The sequence below is a fragment of the Sinohyriopsis cumingii genome, chromosome 11 (assembly GCF_028554795.1).
Source record: "Sinohyriopsis cumingii isolate HCF-2022 chromosome 11, ASM2855479v2, whole genome shotgun sequence".
Lineage (NCBI taxonomy): Eukaryota > Metazoa > Mollusca > Bivalvia > Unionida > Unionidae > Sinohyriopsis > Sinohyriopsis cumingii.
In genome coordinates, this window is record NC_142971.1 from 57,675,083 (window position 1) to 57,700,365 (window position 25,283).

Consider the following 25,283-nt stretch of genomic DNA (forward strand, 5'->3'; position numbering starts at 1 on the left):
AAATCATGAGTCATTTATTTTAAGTCATGAGCTTGTAGCTGGCATTGTTCGTTATTCATGGAGCAAACATGCTCAAGGTTTGTTTTACAATTTTTGGAGATTTATTCTCCTTTCTTCAAAATTCTTACTAACATTCTGTTTCTTTGGAGTCACTGGCAGGTCATTTTGGAGACAGAAAAGAAAATATACTTATTTGCGATGAATTAATATGAACTAGTGTATGACAATTAAATGAAAATGAAAGAGGTGTATTGTCTTGTTGTTCACTGCAAAGTTTCCACTTTTAGAAAATCCACATGCATTTTTACTTCCTTCCAAAGATTACTGACTTGTGATCACTAATGACATTACTTGTGATTTTTAAATTTCACACTTAATAGATTTCTGCTCCAGCTTTCCCCTTAAATCACTATTTTGTGAAGAATGGAGAATGCCTTCTATATATCATTAGAATGTGGTAATGACTAAACATGCACACTTAGCCTGCAAGAAAGTTTAAACTTCAATTTTCCTGTGGCTGGGTCTATACTTTTCCAATCCAAGTGCATTATGAAAAGAAAGTTTCTGAGTTATGTGATCCTGAGTTTCATATTCATTAATCAGTGTAGTTAACATACTATGGCACTGGAAGAAATCCCAAGCTTTTTGAATTTATGTGTTTTTGAATATTTGTCAGAAAACATCTAGAACAACACAGTAGCAATTTAAAAATACTACAGATCAAATTACAAGCTCGAGTGTTCATGCAGAAATAATTTTTGGTCGACCTCTTTTTTTATCTCGACTCTGCCAATGATCAGCTGATTTTTTGAAAGTCATTATCACCATTGATCTTTTTATTACTTTTAACACTCTCATGGAACAATCTGAATTTGGCCTTAAACTCTGCAGGTTGCAACAGTAAGGTATTCACTTATTAGCTTGATGTGTAAATGTATTAGTTTTTGTAATGTTGTTACTCAAGCACACATCACTGTACCTGTAAAATTTCTGCTCCCAAGTAGACTGGTTCAGAATGGTTTCTGTAGATTTCAGCTATAAAAGAGTATGTGCAATAGACAGTTTACAAAGGTACTTTTGTCCTACTGCCCCTGGAAGCACATCTATGTCAATAGGTAATCAAACACCGATATTTGATCAGAAGTGCAGCCAATCAAGTTATAATTGATTCCCTCTTATTCTGTCATAAATGTCAAAGATAATATCTAACCTTGATTCAGTTATGCCTATCTAAGCATGAAATCAGTTTCCTGTTAGATCTGCCCAGTTCACATTGATTTTGTATAGGTGTAATATTGTTGGCTGATGTGTAAACAGTCTAGCAAAAGTCAATCAGTTTGTTCCCTGAAAGAAATCTGGAGGAACATAAAGAGTAACAAGTCGTATGTTCTGGCCCATATCAACATGCAGTCATCTAGAAATGTGGAGGAACATAAAGAGCAATTAAGTCTTATCCTCTGGCCCATATCATCATGCAGGTCTTATGTTCTGGCCCGTATCATCATGCAGGTCTTATGTTCTGGCCCATATCATCATGCAGGTCTTATGTTCTGGCCCATATCACCATGCAGGTCTTATGTTCTGGCCCATATCACCATGCAGGTCTTATGTTCTGGCCCATATCACCATGCAGGTCTTATGTTCTGGCCCATATCAACATGCAATCATCTAGAAATCTGGATAAGGTCTGAAATTGGAAAATTGCTTTTCCAGGTCTTGAAAATATCTAGAAAAATTTGTAAATTTATAAAATAACTGAAAAGTCTGGGAAAAGTATTAAATTTTCATTATTATGAAAACCATTAATGTGATTGCTCATTTGCGCCTAAGAGAAGTTCTAGTATATGGATAAATTCATATAATGTACATTATACTTTTTTATCTTGTTGCATTTCACATGCAATTTTTATTATAATTTAAGTACTTTAGCCTCATTTTATCAATAAACTTGTCACATTATGATGTATGGAATTTTGGTCTGGAATCTTTTTTTAAATTTATGGCAGGAACCATGCGGTTGGAAGTGTAAAAACCAAAGGGTACGCATCTGTTGAGAACCCTGATTAGTACTGACCCTCTGACCAAAATCACACCTATATATAACATGATGGGTTGAATGAAAGCAAAGTGAAACTTATTATTATATCTTCATTTTCAGAACACAGTTATTTAACTAATTTTGATAAGTGTCCATTATACCACTTTCATTGTTTTACACTATTCTCAATATGTCATGGTTCTGTACATATCACAGATCTCAATATAACATTTTTCAGTACATAACACTGGTTGTTATGGACACTGACAACAACATTGTAATGAGGAAGATCTGTATATGGTCAGTTCCAATAAGGTGAGCCAGGAGAGATCTGGGCCACTTGTTGGAAATAAATTTTGTTTTCTTTTAATAAAACCTTTAAGTAAATGACAAATACACCAAACTAAATGGGTTTTGTTCCAATTTGGCAGAAAGGATGAGTTAACTGTGACATAGGGAAATGCCAAATGCAAAGAATTCTTACTCCCAACTTAAACAAAACATTTTAACTCTTCATTTAATCAGCAAATTATTGAAGCATATTTAGAGATTGATGCAATCTTTATAGACAAGTAGACATCATGCAGGTAAATTGCATGATGGCTGTATTGTGAAGTATAGACAGCTAGACAAACATTTAAAAATTAGGTTCATAAAGTTGATTGATAGGTTAAATCAATTGATATGTATATTAATATATAAATAAATAAGCGTGACACACACTTATGTTTTAGTTCAAGTAGTGATTTGTAATGCCTTAAGTATTTATGGGACAAAAAATGACAGTCACTGGTTGTTAGGCAGGTAGTCACAATAATGAAGGTACTGTACATATAAAAAAATATATTAGAACTTTTAAAAAAAAGTATTTGCTATGAACATTTAGGCTCATTATACAGTTTGTTCACTAGACCAAGTTTGAATATTTACATTCAACGTTGCATATATATTAACAAGTGACAAGTTGGGACATTAATTTACTCCAATTTTGTTTCAGTTAATACTTGAGTGGACTACCGCTTCTAATGAGCTGTACAGAGGAGGGACTAAAGATTGACAAATCACCAACAATCATTTTCCTTGGACCACCTCTGTTGCTCAGCAAATCTGAGCTGTTGCCATGGACACCTCCACAGCTGGTCAGGAGCAGCAGCAAAGTATCATTCATGTGATAGCGCCATCTGGGCTTCCCACCACCGCCACAACAGGCAATATCAGCAACATTCAGACCATTACCATTGCCCCAGGGGCCTTCACTCTGCCAATGTCACTTGGCACTCAGTTGGTTAGTTATGCTTTGAGAGATGACATATGCTTCTTTTGAGACCACAAAGCATTGAATGGTCTTAATGCTTTTAAAGGAAAATTAACATTTCTTCATAACAGATGAAATATAATTTTGGATAACATCTATAGTTGCTTGTAAATCGAGTCAGACTGCAAACAACAATGATTCTGATTTGCCATAGCATAATGGGCCTGCAGATAAGGGCTTATGCTGTTTGTTCTACTGATTACTCCAAACAACCTGCGCTGGACCAGATCTGCTGACGCTTTATGCTATGGCAGATCTGGGTCTTGGCAGTTTGCATTTTTTTGAGTGGCCTTAATAAATGAGTATTATGGTTATGTCTTTTAATAGTTACTTGAAAATGCCCTTGACGTTACTATGTCAGTTTATTTACAGAAGTTTATGCAAGATTTAGAGAAATTCTTATTAAGAAAATTTACAGAACATCTGTACTCATTTTCTAAAGTACAGTGTATTTCTGAGACCAAGAAAAATGTTGGGTGTATTGTCTGAATGACATAATTATGAGCAAGGCCATGTGCAAATTAATTATGCATTCATCCTTATGAAGATTTTTTATCATGATTTACAAAAAAAGTTACAATCAAGGTGATGTAAAGCTTGAGAGGTAGTTTACAGAGAATTTGTTCTTACAATACGACTTAAGCCTGCTTAGTGAAACAGTCAGTGTTAAGTTATATAAGTCAGATGAGTAATGTCAGGCCAACGAGGGCCTCTTGTTTGTTCATGTGGACCTAGAGCCATGTAAGTTGTATGGTGTGCCCCATGTATCATGAGTCCATCGGTTCATCAACACTCTGAAAGCTAATATGTAGTAAGATCCTTGCATAATGATAAAATGATTTTACATCTTTGTAGCTGTGCATGTTAGCACCCTAAAGGCCATATTCTCATAGTTTTTTATCAGACTTGATGTACAGGCTTGTATCATCATCTTCTCGGGTTGGTAATGAGCAAGATCCACACATTATCATTTGGGCTGATTTGTTAACACCCTGGACGTCATATTTCTGATCCAGTTTTGGTTAAACTTGGAATATGTGCTTATGTCAGGAAGATCTTGGATGCATTCAATAAAGTGCAAAGTCCACATATATTAATGAGGTAATCTTGCATCTGTTTCACAGAGTTTGTCAACACTAATGCATTACTCTGGAGACTGAATTTTTGGTTGGATTTTGCTCAGACTTGGTAAATAAGCATAAATCAGCATAGTCTCTGACAAGTTCCTTAACCTGTAAAATCTGTCCATATTAATGAGGTTTTTGTTTTGTTGGTTTTAAAGGTACTTTTAACACAGTTTCATGTAGAGGAAATGGGAGTTCCAATTACAAGTCTGGCACTGTTCCAACTGAGCTGCTCTCTCTCTATTAATGAGGTGCATTCTGTTGGCTGAGCTTACTTATCAAGAGAATACATTTCTCCACCAAATACATAACCTGATCACATTAACATTAGAAAATAACCTCCACTATCAATGAATCCTGCCCTCTCTGATGGACCAAAAAAATGTCTTTGTATTATAGTGAAAAGGGAAGTAACTCTTTCAGTTTACCTCTCCTTTATCCCACTAGGTAGCCACCCATATTCCATATGTTTACTTCTTTAAACTTTTTCATGAAGCTGTTAACAGTACCTCCAGAATCAAGTATAATTTTCATACTTTTAGGCCATCCAGAAAATTTTCTTAGTGCTTTAATTAAGCAAAAGGTTGATGTGCTTGGTGTATACAACTCATATGGAGGTATTTTTGGTATATTTATTAATAATTCTCTTGTTTGTTTTTGTTTGTGTGATATATCCATAGGACTTGCATGTCTGCTTGTGCCATCATAATTTGAATTTGTACTGTCAAACTTCAATTTGTCATGCATTTCTTTGATAGGTGCTGTCAGTAACAAAACTGTGCCTAATTGAATATAATTTTTATATTTGTTATGCTTTTTTATTTTCTCTCTGTAATTTTCAGAGAGTGTACAAAATGCAAGTGGTGCAGAATCGAGGCCAAGAAAAGATGGCACATTTTAATCATCTGACCAAACTGTGCTGAGTATTTCTCCAAACTCAGAATTGCTAGCAGGAAATATATGGGAGGTAGGGATGCCACCCCACCCCTAGTGAAGATTCATAGATCTGCACCTATGGCAACAGTCACTTCTGATCATGTAGAAGCTATTGCAAGGGTTTCTACACATACTGTTGGAGTCACATTTACCATGTCTGGTACAAGAAGCTCTTTCCTTGAGGATGTTAGCAAGCAAATAGGAAGGAATGAAGGTGAATTTTTCCCCATTTTTGACAGCTCACTGGGTAAGAGTCCATGTGGCCTTAGTGCCAGCACTTTTTATTTTATAAGCTGACTTCATCAGCAAGTTAGGTCTGAAATTCATGTACAAGCCAGACGAGCTGTCCAACCAAGTACAGGTTTTGTGTGACTCTCATTTTCGACAAACAAACTAGATGTGGATCGACAGTTCTGACAGTGATGGTGGGCTATGCCTAGCTGGCCTGCCAGACAGCATGCTCTACTAAAGAAATTACAGCAAAACAACACAGACCTGACTGACATGAGCAGTCAACCCAGATAAACATCCTCCAATATGACCATTTCCATGCTGGATATAGCCGTACCAGTTCTGCTACATACCTGCTAGGTAGGGCCCACATTGCACATGGTGACAACAGAATTGGCACTGTCATGCAGCATGTTATATCCCAGAATGCAGAGTGTGCAGGACAGCAACCTTGTTAATGAGGGGAATGACACAAGCACTCCTTAAAATTCTTATTTTTCATTGAAGCAGACATAATCATAGCTGCCAACCCTCATGAATTTGGTGTGAATTTCACGACTTTTTCAGTGATTCACAGATTCACGCCGCAAGCCAAAAATTCACGAATTCTCCAATCCTCAATTATTTGAAATCTTTAATATAATAACCAATTTCCCATTAAGCGCTAGTCGTGATATTCGCAGTTGCCGAAACGGTCAGGTACTGCTGGTCGCGATATTAGTAGATCTACCACTGATTAGTACAGTTGGCCCGGTATCATGCATTTTAGCCTATTTTAATCTATATGTATAAGAGTAGTTTTACAAATGCTTTTGAGAGAAACTGGGGCCTAACCAGAATTTTGCTCCACACATGCGTCACCAACACTGATTTGAGTTACGGTTCAGCATCACATGTACAATATTGAAAATGTCTTCACCACCAAGAAAAAAGAAATGTATTACTCAAAAAGTGAAGTTTAATTTGGAATATATCAAAAATTGGCCGTGCATTCTGCCATTAAACATTGATATTCATCATACTTTTTGCATGCAGTGTGCCATCGCAGAGACAATGTGTAGAAGTACATCGGTTGCAAAAAACATGTATAAGTTGGGAAAATAAGAATTAGCAGATTTCAGCTCCGGAATATTTTAAACAATTGCCGGAAGAAATGCAGGCTACCAGTGCTGAAGCATTATTTGTGAGTTTTCTTGTCGAACACAATCTACCTTTATCAGCTGGAGACCATGCTAAACATTTGTTCTGACAAATGTTGCCGGACTCGAAAATCGATTCCAGATTTTCCTGTGGAAGGACCAAAAGTGCTGCAGCTCCTGTGCATTCCTCACAGCAACAGTGACAGCAAAAGAGTATTTTCTCTAGTGTGAAAAAATAAGACAGACTTTAGGGCCTCCTTAGCTGCAGAAAATTTGTCAGCAATTTTAGTCACCAGGATCAACTAGGAGGCAAGAGGTCTGAACTGTTTAGAAAACAAATTTACAATCAAGCAGTTGAGGAAGTTCAAGTCTGCCACAGTATCATGTCTTGATAAATAAATAGTTCTGCATATATGTAGTTTTTTAGTTTTATATTGCGAACTTGATATAATGTAGTATTGACGGTCAGGGTGGATGGAGTTATTGTCATGGTATTTTGCACGAATTCTTATCCAAATTCATGACTTTTTATCCCTATTTTCACTAATTGTGAGCCTGGAAGGTTGGCTCCTGTGCATAATTCAGCATTAACTCACTTTCAGCTCCCCCATTTGTTTAGGGGCTGTAATGAGAACATCAGAAAACAGACAGCACCTGAGTTGCCACTTCAGTCCTCTATGTTGTCTCAACCTCATCAAGGGTCATACCAGATATGATAATTGGCCAAAATACCACAGGGGTACTTCTTTCCAGCAGCAACAGCATTTTTGGTGGCCGTGCAAACTTTAGGTGGCTGTATGTTTATAACATGCACAGGTAGGCAGGGTGGGGCAGAGAAAACAATTTCTTCTCCCCCAAGCTTCCTGCCAACTGACAATGACTTGCTGCCTCTCCTGCCCACCATCAGCCCTCATGTGGATGCCAGACTCCTTCTCTTTTGTTAGGCATGGATCAGCCCCTTTCGACAGTTGATTTGGTATCTGACTCCTTGCTCTTTTGCCAGACTTTATTTGACAAAGAAATGCATGATCTAAGTATTTGTAGATCAAGGGGTGAAGGGGTGTGTGCTTTTGATCTTGTTCATGAAGCATCCACCCCTTTTGTCATCCATCTTCAGGATGGAAATCCCAGGTGATTTATAAAGGCAGACATGCTATAGATGGAGAAGAATCATTTCATTGTAAAGCATATGATAGAGTTAATTAAAACTGGATCTTTACACCATACTTTTCCTGGTCACAAGGGCCAGCAGGATAATGGGACCAGTCATAGACTTGAACCAACTCATTCAGGTTATTGCTGCTCCAAAACTCAAACTGTAGACAACAAGGTCTGTTCTGTGTCAAGCTGAATGCTTTCAGTCTGACACATTGTTCTATTTGCAAGTTCCTTTACTTAGCTATTGCTGGACAGTGTTTTAATTCCATGCCCGTTTATTGGGCATTCACAAAGACATGTGACTGTACAATATCCCACTTCACGACATCCTCTTCCATACTGGTTTATCTGGACATTATGCCAAAACATTTGGTAAATTTGGTTTTTGTTCACTTGCTTTCTGTCCTTGACAATTTTGGTTGGATCATCAATGTGGAAAAGTCAAGTATTGTCCCTTCTCAGCATTTTGTTCATTTACATATATAGTTATAATTCATATCACCCTGTTTCATCTTCCTCTCAAAAGCATTGTCTATGTTTTAAAAATGACAGACATTATGAAAAGAGTATCTTCACCTCCTTTGTCACCTAAATTTAGTGTTCTCTCTGCATATAGCCCTCCTTGCATAGTGGCACCAGATCACATTGTTTGGATCACCAGATTGGGATTTCACCTGAAATCAAACACTCTAAGCTTCATTGTGGCTAGCAGCAGGAATACAGTTGGAAGCCCCCAAATCAGGAGTCACAATCTGTACATTTGTCAATTTGTCAGGTTAATGGGCACACTATCTGCAATGCCTCTCATCGGTCAGCAACAAGTGGACAGTGCAAGCAAAAGGTCAATCTGTTTTACATGAAGTTCATTCTCCTTACCTCATGCATGGAGGGTACATATCCAGGGGAAGACAGTTATGATAATGTTGGACAACTCAGTCAACTGCCTCTTCAACAAAGGGGGACAGGTTACCAGAACTCTGCTTTAGGGTATAGGAATTCCATCATAGGAGTGCCCAATACAGTATGTACCCACAAATAAAATCTGGCACATCCCAACAGGCTTAATGTTCTGAATGATTAATTATTGAGGAGAGACCAATTGCTTTATATGGGATAGACCATATTCATTGAGTTTGCACTCTGGATGACTGATGCTACATACATTATGAGCGAGGTGGAACAACAACTTGCCCACCGTCATCTCTCCATTTCTGGACCCTCAGGCTTAGGCTGTCAGTGCCCTATCAGTCAGCTGAAATGTATATAGGCCTTAGCCTTTTGCTACCAAGGCATACATAACAGTTCTGATTGCTCCTTTCCACTTATTTTCTCATGGAGCAATGAACTGCCTGATCTTGCGACAATTGTACCCAAGAAAATCTCAAGCAGTCTAGGTCATTGGTCACTGGACCATGTCCAGCAAAACTCCTTATGCCTGGATCTTGTAAGAGATACTATGTTTGAAAAGGATTTTTGTCCTTCAGTTTTGGAGAGGAATTCAGCAGCTGCAAGTCCCTCCACTGTGAAGGCATATGAAAAGAGAGCATGTTTTCACCAACAGATTTCTTGTTAAAGACATGACTCCACGCTTAGTCTCCATCCCCTGTTAGCTAACTTTTTACCTTGTTCAGAACAAAAATGTAGCCCTTATAATCAAAGATATAGTTCCATGATTTCAGACATCATGGAAGGGATGATATTGTTTGCAGCAAGTATCTTTCTGACTTGACCACTTTAAAACTATCCAGGCCAACACTCGCTCAACTTGTTCCCAAATTCAACCTCTCATGGGTCTTGATGTGGCTTAATTCACCCATAATATCGACCTCTATGAAGCTGTTATCATGCAAGATTTGCTTCCCTTTAGCATTAGTGTTCGAATGCAGGGTGAGTAAAGTGCATGCGCTGTTAATGGATACAAAAACATGCAGTCTTGTTCCAAATAACTCAGTCATAGTAGTGTTGCAACCGTGCTACATCTCTAAGAATAGATTAACTTCTACGCGGAATTAAAAAATAGCTATCCACTCAATTGACCCTTTACGAGAGGTAAAGCTGCAGGACCTGGTCAACACTTTCAGATACTACCTGAGGTGCACAGAGAAAGTCCACGGTGTCCATCAGAGGTTTTTCCTGCCAATTAAAATGGGATATACCACCACAAGCTCTGGTTTCTTGGCTAAAGTGGGTTATTAAAACTGTCACATGATCACATACACCTCATGAAGATCTTAGTTATCTCTTTCTATCTATGACCCTGACCTTGAAACATAATGTTTCCATTCAAATCATACTGAGTCACTTGCTTTCTCCAGCTTCTGTTTACGTGACATGGCCTTGTACAGCCTAATCTCTGGTATTTGCTGAGACAGTTACAACTGCCCCGTTCATGTGAGCATAACAAGCCTGGGAAACCTTTGCAGATAAGGTATTCATTGTTCTCCTACAGTGTGACATGGATATAGGTTATACCTTCATATATTTCCTCTTTTTATTACCCTATTCTCCTAATTTTAATGTGATCAAGTAAGGTATTCAACAGAGAAAGGAAATTGTTTTGCAAATTATGTTCTCCAAGAATACTTACTGGATCACATTGCTGTCAATCAACCTTCCCCCCCCCCCCTTACCCTGCAAATTCCAGCATCCTGATGTTGGTTTTGTGCAAGCAGAAACAGGCAGATTTCCAATTTCAGGTGGCCTTGTAGTGGAGACAATGGAAGATAATCTGTAAAAGTTACTTCGCTTCATCTATATAAAATACAAACAGAAAGACTTATTTTTTTCTTTCGGGAAGGATTGGATTTGGAGGTAATGGAGGTTGATATGATCTGTTAAGTATTTTCAAGGGAACAAAATTTGCTAACAAAAGTTCCATTCTTACATTATTTTGATGCTTATTCATTATGCCTTTATCTTTTGAATTAACTTTTTTTTGGAATGTAATAAAATAGGTAATATCAAGATGATGCCAACATTAGGAGATAGTTTTCAATTGATTATATTACAGTATTGGAGAATTTTCTTTGTGGATTTTCATGTTCCCCAGTCATGAAAAATCTTGGATTTTTTTTTCTTCATGGAAAGTAATTTATAAACCTTTATCATGGAATGTAATGGATAAATAATAGAAAATGGCCAAAAGATGAAAATCTCCCATTACTGGCTTGTCAGTCTGTAGTAATAAAGTGTTTGGATTGGATGGCTGTAAGGGAAGGAGGCCATCTTGACAAAAAAGTTGATTATGATTATCTTCCCTATGACGTTGACCAGTATTATCAGCAATTCCTGTGTACAAATTCAGCTGTCTATTTTTTTTGTTGCAAAAATTAAAGAATTTAGTCAGAAAAAAATCAGAAATTTGTTATGGAAAATTTATGGGAAAAAAATATCAGATTTGTATTAAGATGCTGTGGAATTGTCAGCTCTTATGATGTGTTGGCCAGGTGTTTGAAATCAAGTCAGCTTTGGCCCCTGGCTTTAATATTGACTTCAGTTAGCTTTGACAGTCCATATGTTTACTTCATTTTGAGATGCATAATTGAGGCCAATTCATGGAAGTAAATCAAGGAATCCCTCTGATGAGAATTTTCTGATATAGCAAACACCCAATTACAACCCAAACACCACATAAAGTAACCATAACCAGCAGATAAACAGATTGCAAAAATTAAAAATCACTGGAAGATTGGGTTCTATGCTTTAATTATGTATTTCCGTTACAATGCTGCTTGAATGTCAAGAAGAGATTTTGCAGTTACAAATTCTATGAATGAATGACAGGAATAATATGTTTGCTGTCAATGATAAAAACAGAAAAGTTTGTCTAAAGTGTTTTAGCTAACTTAACAGAAAGGCTGCACACAGTTCAGTAAATAATGTAATGTTAGCTGGATATTGTTTCATTCTTGTTCTGATGGTTCTAATAGCAGCAGCAGTGGTGTGGAGAGGGAGGTGAATCACTACAATCTAACTAATTGGGAGAGATCAAAGTCTTTTTTACAAACATTAGTCCATGTTGGAACATTGATATACTGCTGTGAGGGACCCTGTTAAGTTTGCAGAGTGACATAATAAATCAAACGATAAATTGCCACTGAAACTGACAATGTAGATAAATATACTCCATACGGTTTATCAGAAATTTCTTCTCAGACTCCCATTCACTTATGGCTGATTTTAATTAGTCATGGAGCATACAAAATGATAGTAAATATTAACACAAGGTACAGAACAAATTTTAACATGGAAACTTCAGTTCAAGATGAGAAGTATTTCAACCTCTTGGCTTCTAATAAATACATACCACAAAGTGCAACTCTCACTGAAGATGTGTCTGTCCATCAGTCTCTTTTGCACTTAGATCTGAAGAGGTTCAAGCTGGTGCTTCTATCAGTATGACTGACCAATTCATCGTAATATTTTACCATGCAAACTGAGACATACAAAAAAAACAACTGATACTAATGTCCTTTTAATACCCCTTGAAAACATGATAATTATAGAGGAAAAAAGTTTATTGTTATTTCCAGCAAACTTTCTGAATGTCTCAATCCTTTAATGAAAATAATATTTCCTGTTCTGAGGAGCCATAAAATACAAGGCATGTACATGTACTTCAACCTTCAATTGATGGAGGCAGCATAAGTCTGAATTTGACATGGGGAGTTGGTATGCAGTGAGGAAAGAATGGTCCACTCTTTTACAACTTACAGTCTAACTATCAAAGAATTGTTGATAACACTACTTTGAGAAGTCATGTTTTTGGTACAAAGAAAAGCTGGTATACCAGTCAAGAAGCAAAGTAACAGGATATTACTGGTACATGCAAGTTCATTTTGCAGGACTGCTAGACCAAGAACAAGCAATGAACATACATATAGTATAAACCCAAGGGAATATTTACCTCACAGAATGCATTTAGCTCAACCATTATGTCCAACAGAATTTTCTGCCACTTAATTTGAAGTTTTTTCCCTTTGATAACTGAACCTAGACTTTTCAAGATATATGCATAACATTGATACAATTCTTGTCATCAACATCAGTGTGAGACATGAATCTCTGATGTCAACTTCACAGTGGAGTAATGAAGGTAGAGACCAAGTCAGTGTGCTAGAACTTTCATTTTTCTCATCCAAAATATAGGACACAATATACCTATACCATAAAATACAACTCTTGTGGAAGAAAAATCTGTCTGTCAAAGTCACGAGCACTTGGATCTGAATGATTATTTGGATGAGGTTCAAGCTGGTGCTTCTGTCAGCATGGCTGACCAATTAATCCTAATATTTTACCGTGCAAACTGAGAGCTGCAAAAAGAAAAGAAACATGTGATACTGACAAACTTTTAATAATCAGTGGAAGCATCAGAATTTCAGAGGAGAAACTGCATGTGTTTTGTCAGCTGCATAAAACTTGATTGAACTAATTAGAATGTTTAAATCCCATGAATGTTGAAATGTGTTTTCCTGTTGTGAACATCCATTAGAGACAAGGAATATACCTTCTCTTCAGTTGATATAGGCAGATTAACTCTGATTTTGGTTTGAGGAATTGGCATGCTGTGAAGAAAGAATGAACCTATCTTTTCACAATTTACATTCTAGTTATCAAAAAGAAATGTTAATACACTACTTTGAGGATGTCAGGTTTTTGGTACAAAGAAAACCTGGTGTACCAGACAAAAGAAACCAAGTAACGGGAAATTATATGAGGACTAATGAACCAGGAAGAAGTTATGAACATATGGCATAAACCCAACAGAATATTTACCGTACAGGATATATTGGGTTCCATCATTTTGTCTGACACATACTCCACTTTTTTTAAAGCTGTTTCCCTTTCATTACTGACTTTGATTATAGGTGTAAAAGCTAGATAATAGCCTTAAGTTAAAGCCCCAATGCCACCATTATGTGCAACAAGATGTATATGCCCAATTATCTGAATAATAATGAATATTTAAAAAATATTAGTCCTAAACATTGTTGGGTTCCATTATTGCCAGGAAATATCAATGTTTCATCATATTATTAGCCATGTATTTTCTCTCTTGTACTAAGAAACCTTGATATTTTTCGCGTGTTAAAATTAATCTTATGTTGATCAACCAATTGTGGTCAAAAGCTGGAACAAGATTCGATGAATTCACCAGTGTAAATATAAGAAGCCAACACCATGCTATGTTGGATACATTAATTGATCCTTATGTGATATACTATTCTCATCTTGCAATTGATATAATGCAGTACTTGGCCTACCATTTTTAATTAAAGGTACAACTGATGTATATTATTTTTGCAATTATATGCTGTATGCTGGGTTTGTCTTCTGCTCTAGTTCACTCTTCAAAGTATTCAAGTGCCCTCTCTGGTCACCAATATTCATGTAATTTTTATTTTTATCTAATGCACATTTCTTCTTAGAGCTGATAAAAAAAGGTCTGCCTGCTTCATCATTCAATCTCGAATCAATTTGTCCACCTCGTGTGACTGATGTTATCATCAGATTAGTGACTAATGGAATTTGTCGAATGTATCACATCACCACTTTTGGAAGACTCCCAGAAATTAACAGAATTATGAGTGACTGAATTAATGGGTGACACCTGCTAGTTTGAAACTGAATATTTTGAACATCGTTTAACCTAACATCTTGATTATATTAAAGAACAGTTGATGTTAAATAGCAAATTTAAACAAATCAATTCCTTCCTTTCAAACTTTAGTTAGATTGGAAGAATGGTGAAATTGATGAACAACAGTGGCATTGTGGCGTTAAGAAATTTGAAAGGAGACAATTTACAAACCTATCCCCTGCTGACTAAAGAACCCAGTCATATTAATTATACAAATTTGGAACTAATATAGAAATTAGACTGCATAAGATTGATGATATGTGAGTTTGAGAGGCTATGACTGATTGATAATGTGTAGTAGAAATAAGTAAAATTATTTTTCAAAACTGACTCTTGTCGCCAGTTGAAGGTAACAGTACATGTACATGTATATGGAAAAAAGTTCTATTCATGCAGGTCTGGTTTTTTACTAGCATGGTTTGGGAACCACAATAATGAAGTAGCAGTTTATTTTTTAGGTGAGAAATAATAATATGTTTAGTTTTGTTTTGTTTTGGGTTTCTAAATATTGTTCATATAGTTTTCTCAACACATAATCATACATAAAGGTTAGTTCTATGCAGTTAGTATAGGTTTGACATTGGGTATTTAGAAATTGAAAGATGTTGTGTTTCCAAGGGTTATATTATTTTATTATTATTAGCATCTGCTTCCCTTCTGAGAGTATGCCAGGCCTTAATATCCTGCAATTTTTCAAGAAAAATGCTACTAGCAAATTTTGACCAAATTCAAAGGTATGCACTTAGTGAAGTATGTGCCAGTAATATGCTTACTGCAGTATCACTTGTAGTTTGTATTGGTTTTATTTATTACCTTAAATAACATTTCAACAGGTAAATACCAGTACGTCCAATGTTGGGTCGAATGGTGCAACCCCAATGATGATGTCATCCTTAACTAATGCAGAGTTAGCCAACAAGTTGTCAAAGGACAATCCTGTACCACCACAAATTATCCATGTTCCAGCAGGCACTCTCAGTACTGTGGACTGGGCAGCTAAGCTTAAGGTTGGGAACTTGGGTATCACATTTTGTTAGTGCTCACGAAAGTTACTTGTATCAAATAAAATTCCATTTGCTGCAGTCTTCATTTTGTTAAAAATATATTTTCCAAGCATCCAAGTGTGCAATATTCTGTAAGATTTAAGTAACTTGCAAGCAATATTTTACTGTAAGGCTGAAAACCTGTACCCAGGCTCAAGTTTATCTTCAGGCTACCCCATTAAAAATCCTGAGAGTACCAGAAAATTGATTTTAAACAGAATATGACTTGCTGTATTTCTCCATCAAATACATTACCTGATCAAAGTAACATTACCAATTACTTCTACTTCCTCCCAAAACCAGCCCTCCTGCAGACTTGAAGTCTCCTTGTCTTGACTGTGTAGACAAAGGGAAGCTACTCTTACAGGTTATCTCCATGTACACCATTCAGTGGTATTTCATATGCTGCTTACAGGCAGAGTAAACTTCCACCCTGTCAACAGGCCTCTGCAAATCCATTTAGATTTTCATATTTTCTGTTAACCACCTATGATGATCGTTCTAGGTAGTGTGCACAACATTTTTTTCGGTATTTTGGTAGATTTTCTGATTTCTAAATTTCTTACCAGTTCATTCTGACATATGTTTGTTATTTGTATTTGTTATGAAATGGGTTTCAGTTGGTAATTCCCTATTCACCACTGCATTTTATTGCAGTACACTGTTTTGTTCATTGGACAACTCTGGTTCGCCTATCTCGCACATATCATATAAATTTGATATATTTATGATATTGTAAATATATCTATGATATTATCAGTATATTTTCATTACTGTTTCAGTATTTCCTTTGACAATTCAGTCAATGACTCTCTTATTATGCTATGACTCATGTACTATTGTTTGATTTATGATGTCTATGGAAATGTGCAATCATATGTTTTTATATTCAGTCACCACTATCTTGCATTAAATTGCACATGGTGTGCTTTGTTGTTTTTATAATTTTAGATCATCTGCAACAAAATAGCCATCAAATGCAAGATGTTCAGGAGATTTAAGGTAGTGCAAGATAATCATAGTCCTGTCTCACATCTACAAAATGCTGATCATCTAACATCTGCAAGGTGTGCTAGTCTTGGACTGAGAACCTATGTTCTGCAAAAGCAACTCGCAAGGAAAGAGAAAATAGCCCAATCTTAATCTAGTTTGTAGGACATTTTGCGTTTGCATCTCAGCTCAAACTCATTAACTAGTTTAGCTGGGAATTTAGGAATGCCTTCCCTTCCACCTGTTACCCTGGCCAGAAAAGAGGAAACCTTGCAGCCAGACGCTGGGAGAGATATTGAGTCTCAAACGATCAATATTATTCACAAAACTTTGTCAGTGAGAATGTGAACAAATGAGTATGACCAAAGGTTGTCTTACAAATCAAAGCATCCCACTGGGTATAACTCCACCTCTTCACCTGTTCATGCTACAGGGGAGGAAGCTGGGCTGGTAGTGTTTGATGATTTCAATGGCCAACTCAGCCAGCAAATTTCTTTTTTTGCCATCCTAACTGTTGACCAACTCAGCCTGTCATTTAACAAAATAGTTTATTACAGTAATATATTTGCCATCTTGGCTGTTGACACATTTATCCAGCCATCTGTATACATAATACAAGGTCCAGGTTCAGTTTTATTGAAATATTGTTTGTTTGTACATTCAGTGACAGATCTTTCATAGAATTTGCTGCCCTGACCAGCTGCTGGCCAATCATCTAACTAACCCGGCTGCACCTGTCACTTGGAAAAGTCAGTCTATCCTTGCGCATTATCCATACTGACCCAGCCATCCATGCCATCTGATCCAGTCATGCTTGCTAGCACTTTAGTCCAGAATATCTAAAAACTGCCTTCCTGTTAAGGAGGTACACAATAGTGCATGCCAAATATATGTCTTTACCTTAAGGTATGAGACACCACACAAGATGTGCAGACATGAGGAGGATAACATGGGAGTCAGCGACTATTGCAGCTGATAATTCTGATCCTACCATGAAAAGGATAATTCAGTTTTAAGGTGGCTATAGAGGAAATACATCTTTTCTATGATAACTGGTGCACAACTCGGTTAATAATAGAAGCAAGGGTGCAGATTGATGATCTACCTTTGATTAACTAAGAAAGGGATGGAGTTTGACAGATCTGTTGGTGGGTGAGGCAGATAACATTGTTGATTAATTGTTTTATAATCATGTTGTTACAATGCAACAAAACACTTCCCCAATTTATATATCAAAACGCAGCCTGAACTTATTAAGGTTCTAACAGAAGTGCATGCATGTATCATTGTAACAGGTGATGGGCTCTTTATATTTAAATAAAAGAAAACATAACACAGTTACACAGTAAAACAGAATTGAAAGATTATAACTTGAATTTCACCTAGCAACATCTTTAATTGATGTTTCTTTCTTACAGTGATGCCACTTGTTAGCATTTACCAGCATTTTGCGGGGCCCCGAGTGGCTGAGTGGTCTAAAGCGCTGTCCGTTACGGATCACTGCCATCTCACCTCTATCTGCGTGGGTTCGAGTCTCAGATTCAGCCAATGTGGGTATGTGAGAAAGCTTGCCAGTAGCTTCTTGTGGGTCGGTGGTTCTTTCCGGGGTTTCCCAGGTTCTTCCTCCACCATTAATACTGGCTGCCATGTGTGGCCTATCGTGTGCTGAAAAATGGCGTTAAACCCTACAACAACAACAACCAGCATTTTGCATTGTTTACTATTTCACCATATATTGTTACTTAAAAATGTATTGATTGAAAAAACATTTCCAAGAAAATCCAACATCATATGTAATTTCTTATTAAAACTGTTCATTCTAAATTTCTGGGTGCTATCTGCCATTTATGCCTTCATGGTGGAGGCATTATGGTGGGAGATCTAAGAATCACCAGACAAAAGGGCAGCAGAGATTGTTCAAAAACTGGTATCTTTGGGCTTCTGATCAAGATTGTTTCTGGTCAAGAAAGCAAATAGAAACATGCATGTAGCTCCAGATTTAAGCAAAGTCAACAAATTCATAAAAGCCCCCTAGTTCAAAATTTAACTTACAAGTTCTGTCCAATTGTCCTTATCACCCAATGAGTACACAATACATTTTGGACCTTTATAATGCATATTTTAAAAATTCCTATTCATGTAACACCAAGAAAATGCTCCACTTCAGCCTACCAGTGAGAAGTGTATTAATTTCATGTACTCCCATTTGACTTTAGTCTCAGCCGTTGGGAATTTACCAGGACACTGGATTTTATCATCACTCTTTTCAGGATGACCTGCTTATCAGCCACAATAATGTGTCTAGATGACATTTTACAAAAGCGCTTTGTCAATTCTGATTTGCTTATCAGCATGAACAACCCTCTTTTCTTCATTTGAATTGTTGGGACAATCTCAGCTGACTCTGTAAACACTCTCTGCAGATAACTCTTTTCCATTGGAGACCGATTGCATTTGTCCATTAGATGAGCAAATAGGAATCTCAGTAGAAATCAGACACTTCCTGATTCAGTGGTAAACAAGGAATGGCCAGTGTTCTAGCTCAGTTGGAAGCCCTACAACCAGAGGTTACAATCTGCTCAGATGCAAGTTTAACAGGTTGGGGCACCATTAGCTTTTTTTGACTGGTCTTGTGCACAAGACCTGACAACACTATCACCATCCATTCCCCAGCTGGCTAACTTCTTTCCCATTTACTTTGAAAGTGAGAAGCTTGTAGAATAACAGTCAAAGGATATCACTTCATGAAGAAAATTCAGACATCATGAGAGGCATGACCTTTGTCCCAATAAGATCTTCAAAACTTGCTGACCAGATTTGATCTATCCAGCTTTCACTCACTAAACCTGCCTCCAAAGAGGAATCTGTCATGGCTTTTAACATGGCTCAACTCTTCTAAGTTCCTGTCTTTGTTCACAGTCCTGCTGAAGCAGCAATATAGAAGATGTGCTTCCTGATAGGTTTGGCTTTGGCATCAAGAGTACTTGAGCTCTATGCTCAATGTATCTTCAGTTTCTTTCCTACAGTTCAATCATTTTAATGAAAGAGACACAATGGAAATTTCTGTATGGATGCCATAGTTTTTTTTCCCCTGCCACTCAAGACATGAAAACAAGTTTTAACATCACTAGCATTTTCCTCCTGGTTGAGGCGAGTCATTCACTTGGCATACTCTGGTTGCTGACAGAAGTAAGGATAGCTGATGAAAATTTTAGCTCTTGAAATAAGAGATATTTCTAAGAGCCTTGCCTTTTAAGGCATTATTTTAATAAAAACAATGGAATCAGTTGGTTGGCTTGCCCAGTCCACTTTTTCTAGTTTCTGTTTGGATGATGTGGCCACAGAGAACACAGAGCTCATTCTTGTTGGTTCTTTCGTTGCCTCACAGGCATGTCACATGCATTACTACACCTTGACACTACTGCATTTTTGGTATGACCAATCAATATTTGCTTAATTCACCCAAAAATACCTTTTGTCTGTAATCATTTGTGTGAACCCACTGGACATGCTTAGAGATGTTCATACAGTTATATTCGGTGGTGTTAACTTTTGTTACAGAGTTTCACCCTTGATTGTAGAGTAGGTTTTTTGGGTACTAGAGATGCTTTCGAGTAGAGGATGGACGCTGAGTATATCCTCCTCTTACCTTTTCTCCTAACATTAATGTGTTAGGGTAATGTATTTGAAAAAGAAAGGAAATGTAGTAATTTAGTTTCTTCAAAATTTTGTAGCCAATCACATTACTATAAATCCCTCTGTGCATTGTGACCATCCATCGCCTAGCCAGGTAAGGGGAGGTAATCTGTAAGAGTTGTTTCCCTTTGACTATACACTGTATACACCAAAGGACTTGTCACGTTTGTGGTAGTTCTGGATTTGGAAGAAAGGAGAAGTAATTCCTAATATTAATGTGATTGGGTATGTATTTTCAGAAAAAAAATAGTTTTCTCCAAAATTTCAACTAAAGGGGCCTGTGAATCAAAACAAAATGGAATGTAAACATGACAGAAAGAGATTTAAGAGCCTTTTTTTAAGTCAGGTGGTATAGAGACAGACTTGTAATCCTGGTTAGTTGCCTTTGTAAGTCAGTTGGTATAGTCAGTCTTGTAATCCTGGTTGGTTGCCTTTGTAAGTCAGTTGGTATAGAGACAGACTTAATATCCTGGTTAGTTGCCTTTGTAAGTCAATTGATATACAGTCAGACTTGTAATCCTGGTTGGTTGCCTTTGTAAGTCATTTGGTATAGAGTTTGACTTGTAATTCTGGTAGATTGCATTTGTGTGTCAATTCATATAGAGTCAGACATGTAATCCAGGTTGGTTGCCTTTGTGTGTCAATTGGTATGGAGTCAGACTAGTAATCCTGGTTTCCTTTGTAAGTCAGTTGGTATGGGGTCACTTGTAATTCTGGTTGGTTGCCTTTGTAAGTCATTTGGTATAGAATTTGACTTGTATTTCTCGTTGGTTGCATTTGTGTGTCAATTCATATAGAGTCAGACATGTAATCCAGGTTGGTCAGACATATAATCCAGGTTGGTTGCCTTTGTGTGTCAATTGGTATGGAGTCAGACTAGTAATCCTGGTTGGTTTCCTTTCTAAGTCAATTAGTATGGAGTCACACTTGTAATCCTGGTTGGTTGCCTTTGTTTGTCAATTGGTATTGAGTCAGACTTGTAATCCTGGATTTTGCCTTTGTCAGTCAATTGGTATAGAGTCAGACTTGTAATCCTGGTTGGTTGCCTTTGTAAGTCAGTTGGTATAGAGTCAGACTTGTAATCCTGGTTGGTTGCCTTTGTGTGTCATGGGGAAATGTACATATCTCCATTTCCTCTGCATCATATGGTCAGTGTTTAAAAATTCCTCTCAAAAATACAAAACAACCCAAGAAAGAAAAAAACAACTTATTAATGAAAGTGAGCCTGAAATCAGATGCTTTGAGATATCGCAAATATTTGTTCTTTGTAATTTAAGTATTTTTACACCATGGAAATATTGCTGGGTCAATATGGGAACCAAAAAGCTTTCAGAGCATTGATGCTTTAGAATTGTACCAACCTCAATAAAGTTACAGCTATTTATTTCAAGAGAAGCTAAAATTGTTAGTTTTATATGTTGAAACAAATTCCAGGATAATTTACCTTTCACAAACTGCCCAAGAAACACATCAAAATTATCATATGATTTTTTTTTATCCACATTAGATTTTAGGAATTAAAGAGACTTTTTTTCCATCTCTTGCAACAAGATTTGCATGATTATTTTCCAGCAACACATATTTACATAATAAATGTTTTCATAGTGATTTTCAGGGACAAAGTGGTTTCTAGAAAATTTTAATCAGAATAAAACCCGTCATAACATCAAAAGCCGCCAGAAAATATTTGAATTTGTATTAACTTGCTGTTCAATCTTATTTTAAAGGTGTAAGGTATCAATTAATGGTCTATTTGACAATTGCCAAGCTGTACAATTAATGGCCTATTTGACAATTGCCAGGCTGTACCATTAATGGCCTATTTGACAATTGCCAGGCTGTAATTCATCATATTCAAACAGCCAGTATGTATGTTGAATCTTGCTCATCAGGACTTTGTTCATGTAAGATTTCTTGAAGCATTTATACAAAGGTACTAAAATAAAAACAGTTCAGACACCCTTTTTTAATTCCATACTTCATAAATTTCCATTCTGTTTCTTTTGTCACTGATTGAAACACTACAGTTTTGAAATATTTTTATGTCTTTGGCACAAGAAATATTTAAACAATATGCTCTTTTAAAGAAGGCTGAAAAGTTTATTTTTATATCGCCAGGCCTTATGGCCAAGTGAGCTTATGGTACGGCCCTGTGTCCATCATGAATCATGCATTCATTTTTTATTCAACAAATGATACTGTTTCAAGTCCATATTTCCAATCCATCTTATATTTAGAATATTGGTTTATATCATTAATATCTTGAACGAGTTAGGAAGGACCAAAATCCTTGATGATGTAGTTGTGTCTGAGTAGTTAGCCTTAATTTTTATCCAATTTTAAATATATGCTTATACCATTATGCTCAGAATTGAGTAATGAGCAAGATCCATGCATATCTGTGTGGGGATGGTGTACTTTATTGACTGAGCTTGTTACCACAATGGATCTCATATTTCTGATCTAATTCTAATCAGATTTGGAAGACATGCTTTTATTATTAAGATCACAGACGAGTTCAGTAATGAGTAAGATCCATCCATACTTCCAGTAAATGAATAATCTTGCATCCAATTGGCTGAGATTGTTACCCTTCTGGAGGCCTTTTTTTTCCTTCATATTATGATCAAACTTGGAATGTGTGCTTATATCATTCAACTCTCAGATGAGTTAAGTAATGAGCGAGCTCTAAGCATTCTGATTAGGTGATCTTACATCTAATTAGCTGAATTTCTATTGTAGAGGCCACATTTGATTTTGATAAAATTTTATACTTGATCTTGTATCACCAGGGTCACAGATGAGTTCAATAAAGAATGAACTCCAAATATAATGAGGTAATCTTGCATTTGATTGGCTGAGTTTGTCACCACTCTCAGCGCCATATATGTGATCTGATTTTGATCAAACTTGGTATTTATGCTTACATTAGCAAGATCTTGGACAAGTTCACAAATGTGTAAAATCCATGCATACTAATTAAAATGATCTTAGATATGATTGGCTGAACTTGGTACCATTCTAGAGGTCGTAGTTCTGTTCTGATTTTTATCTGACTTGGATCAGACTTTAAAATTGACTATTTTAATGAGATACCTTGCATCCGATTGGCTGAGCTTTTTACCCCTCTAGATCTAAGGACTTTATTTATCATCCATTTTCTATAAAATATGGTAAATCATTCATTGTCTCCAAGATTTTGGTTTCACTTATGAGCAAGAGACTGTACATATTAATTTTGCTGTTATCTACAGAACATATTTATATCAGAACATACTTAAATAGATAAATGAACATCATAAAAGTAGTTTATCTAGGTTATGTTGGTTTTTCTTCTCTACATAACCTGTTTAATGAAATGGTCATTTGTTAGTTTATGTAAGCAGATGATGGATTTCAAGCCTGCTAGGGTGTCTTGTTTATTCTAGAGGTAAAACTCATTTCAGAAAGTATTTTAAAATTAGCAAATTATCAGAAATCAGCAGAATAGCTGGAAACTCTCCACACCCATTTGTCAGACATGTTCTGCATGTGAAATCCAATATGTTATAGCATTAAATGTGCCTATTGGCATGAGATCTTGTTGAGTTGTAGTATTAGCATCATAGGAAAGTAATGTTAAAGTATTAATAAAGTAATTGTTTCCTATGTTTAATACATTTTCATACAGTATGACTCCAATGGGCCAAATTCAGGATATAAAACACTGATGTTTAATGGATTTGCATTTCTGTAGGAGCTGCAGCATGCTCAAAGATTGGAGCGACTGCGGGAGGAGCAACAGATTCAGCGAGATAAATCAACACAAAAGCAACAGTTTGAGCAGAAATTTGAACCCTGTTTAGTCTGTGGAGACAAGGCTTCAGGTAACAATCCAAGAAAGAAGTGTGCAACAACACCATTCTTTTCTCTTCTAGCTCTTATATCTTAAGATCCGTTATGTATGATATTTTTTTTCCCTTCACCAAGCCACACCTGTATGATATATTCTTTCCCTTCACCAAGCCATACCTGTATGATATTTTTTTTCCCTACACCAAGCCATACCTGTATATATTCTTTCCCTACACCAAGCCACACCTGTATGATATATTCTTACCCTACACCAAGCCATACCTGTATGTTATTTTCTTTTTCTACACCAAGCCACACCTGTATGATATATTCTTTTCCTACACCAAGCCATATCTGTATGATATTTTCTATCCCTACACCAAGCCATACCTGTATGATATATTCTTCCCCTACTCAAAGCCATAGCTGTATGATATATTCTTTCCCTACACCAAGCCACACCTGTATAATATATTATTCTCCTATACTGAAGCCATACCTCTATGATATATTATTCATCTACACTGATATATATTTTTCTTCCCCAACATTGAAGATATACCCGATGTTTTTTCCCTGCTGATAGGACTGTTACATCAAAATTAACAGCATGGCTAAATTTACCTGATGAAAACATTTACAAAATTGTTAACTGCAAATGAAAATGCAAGTAGTTGTCAGTCATGCAGGAACTGTTCATTTCAATGAAATTATATATTTCAACAGCTTTGCTTCAGAGGACTGCATAGAAAATTTTCTGTTTCATAAAGTATGGATGATTTTCACATCTAATGTGGCAAAATAGGAGTAAGGCTGAAGTTGCCACAAATTGGTTGTGCACATTACACTGCATTACATATCATGTTAATTATGGGCTGTTCTGTTAAAACATATATGGTATCCAGGGAAGGAAGTTTTTAAAAGCTATATATCAGAGTAATCGGATTTACTCTTGAGATCCTATGAAAATGAATAAACATTCTAAATTGCATCTTTAGGTGATTAGACAATGAAGGCAGTTTCCCTGGGTCATAAGTTTGTTTTACTCAAACGTCCCACTTAATGATAATGCTGAGCTTTGTTTACTATAATTACCTGCAAAAAATGTCGATTAATAGAACATTTAGTGAAAATCA

General features: G+C 36.4%; 1 protein-coding gene across 1 annotated transcript in view; it reads left to right on the forward strand.

The window, feature by feature from the left end:
* Positions 1-25,283, forward strand: part of LOC149788513 (orphan steroid hormone receptor 2-like) — a 116,540-nt gene that overhangs the window by 25,467 nt on the left and 65,790 nt on the right. The window contains exons 3-5 of the mRNA XM_089974510.1: positions 3,036-3,323; positions 15,418-15,591; positions 24,050-24,179. Of these exons, the coding sequence (XP_089830636.1) occupies positions 3,159-3,323; positions 15,418-15,591; positions 24,050-24,179 (469 nt within the window). The 5' untranslated portion in view covers positions 3,036-3,158. The remainder of the gene's footprint in view (positions 1-3,035; positions 3,324-15,417; positions 15,592-24,049; positions 24,180-25,283) is intronic.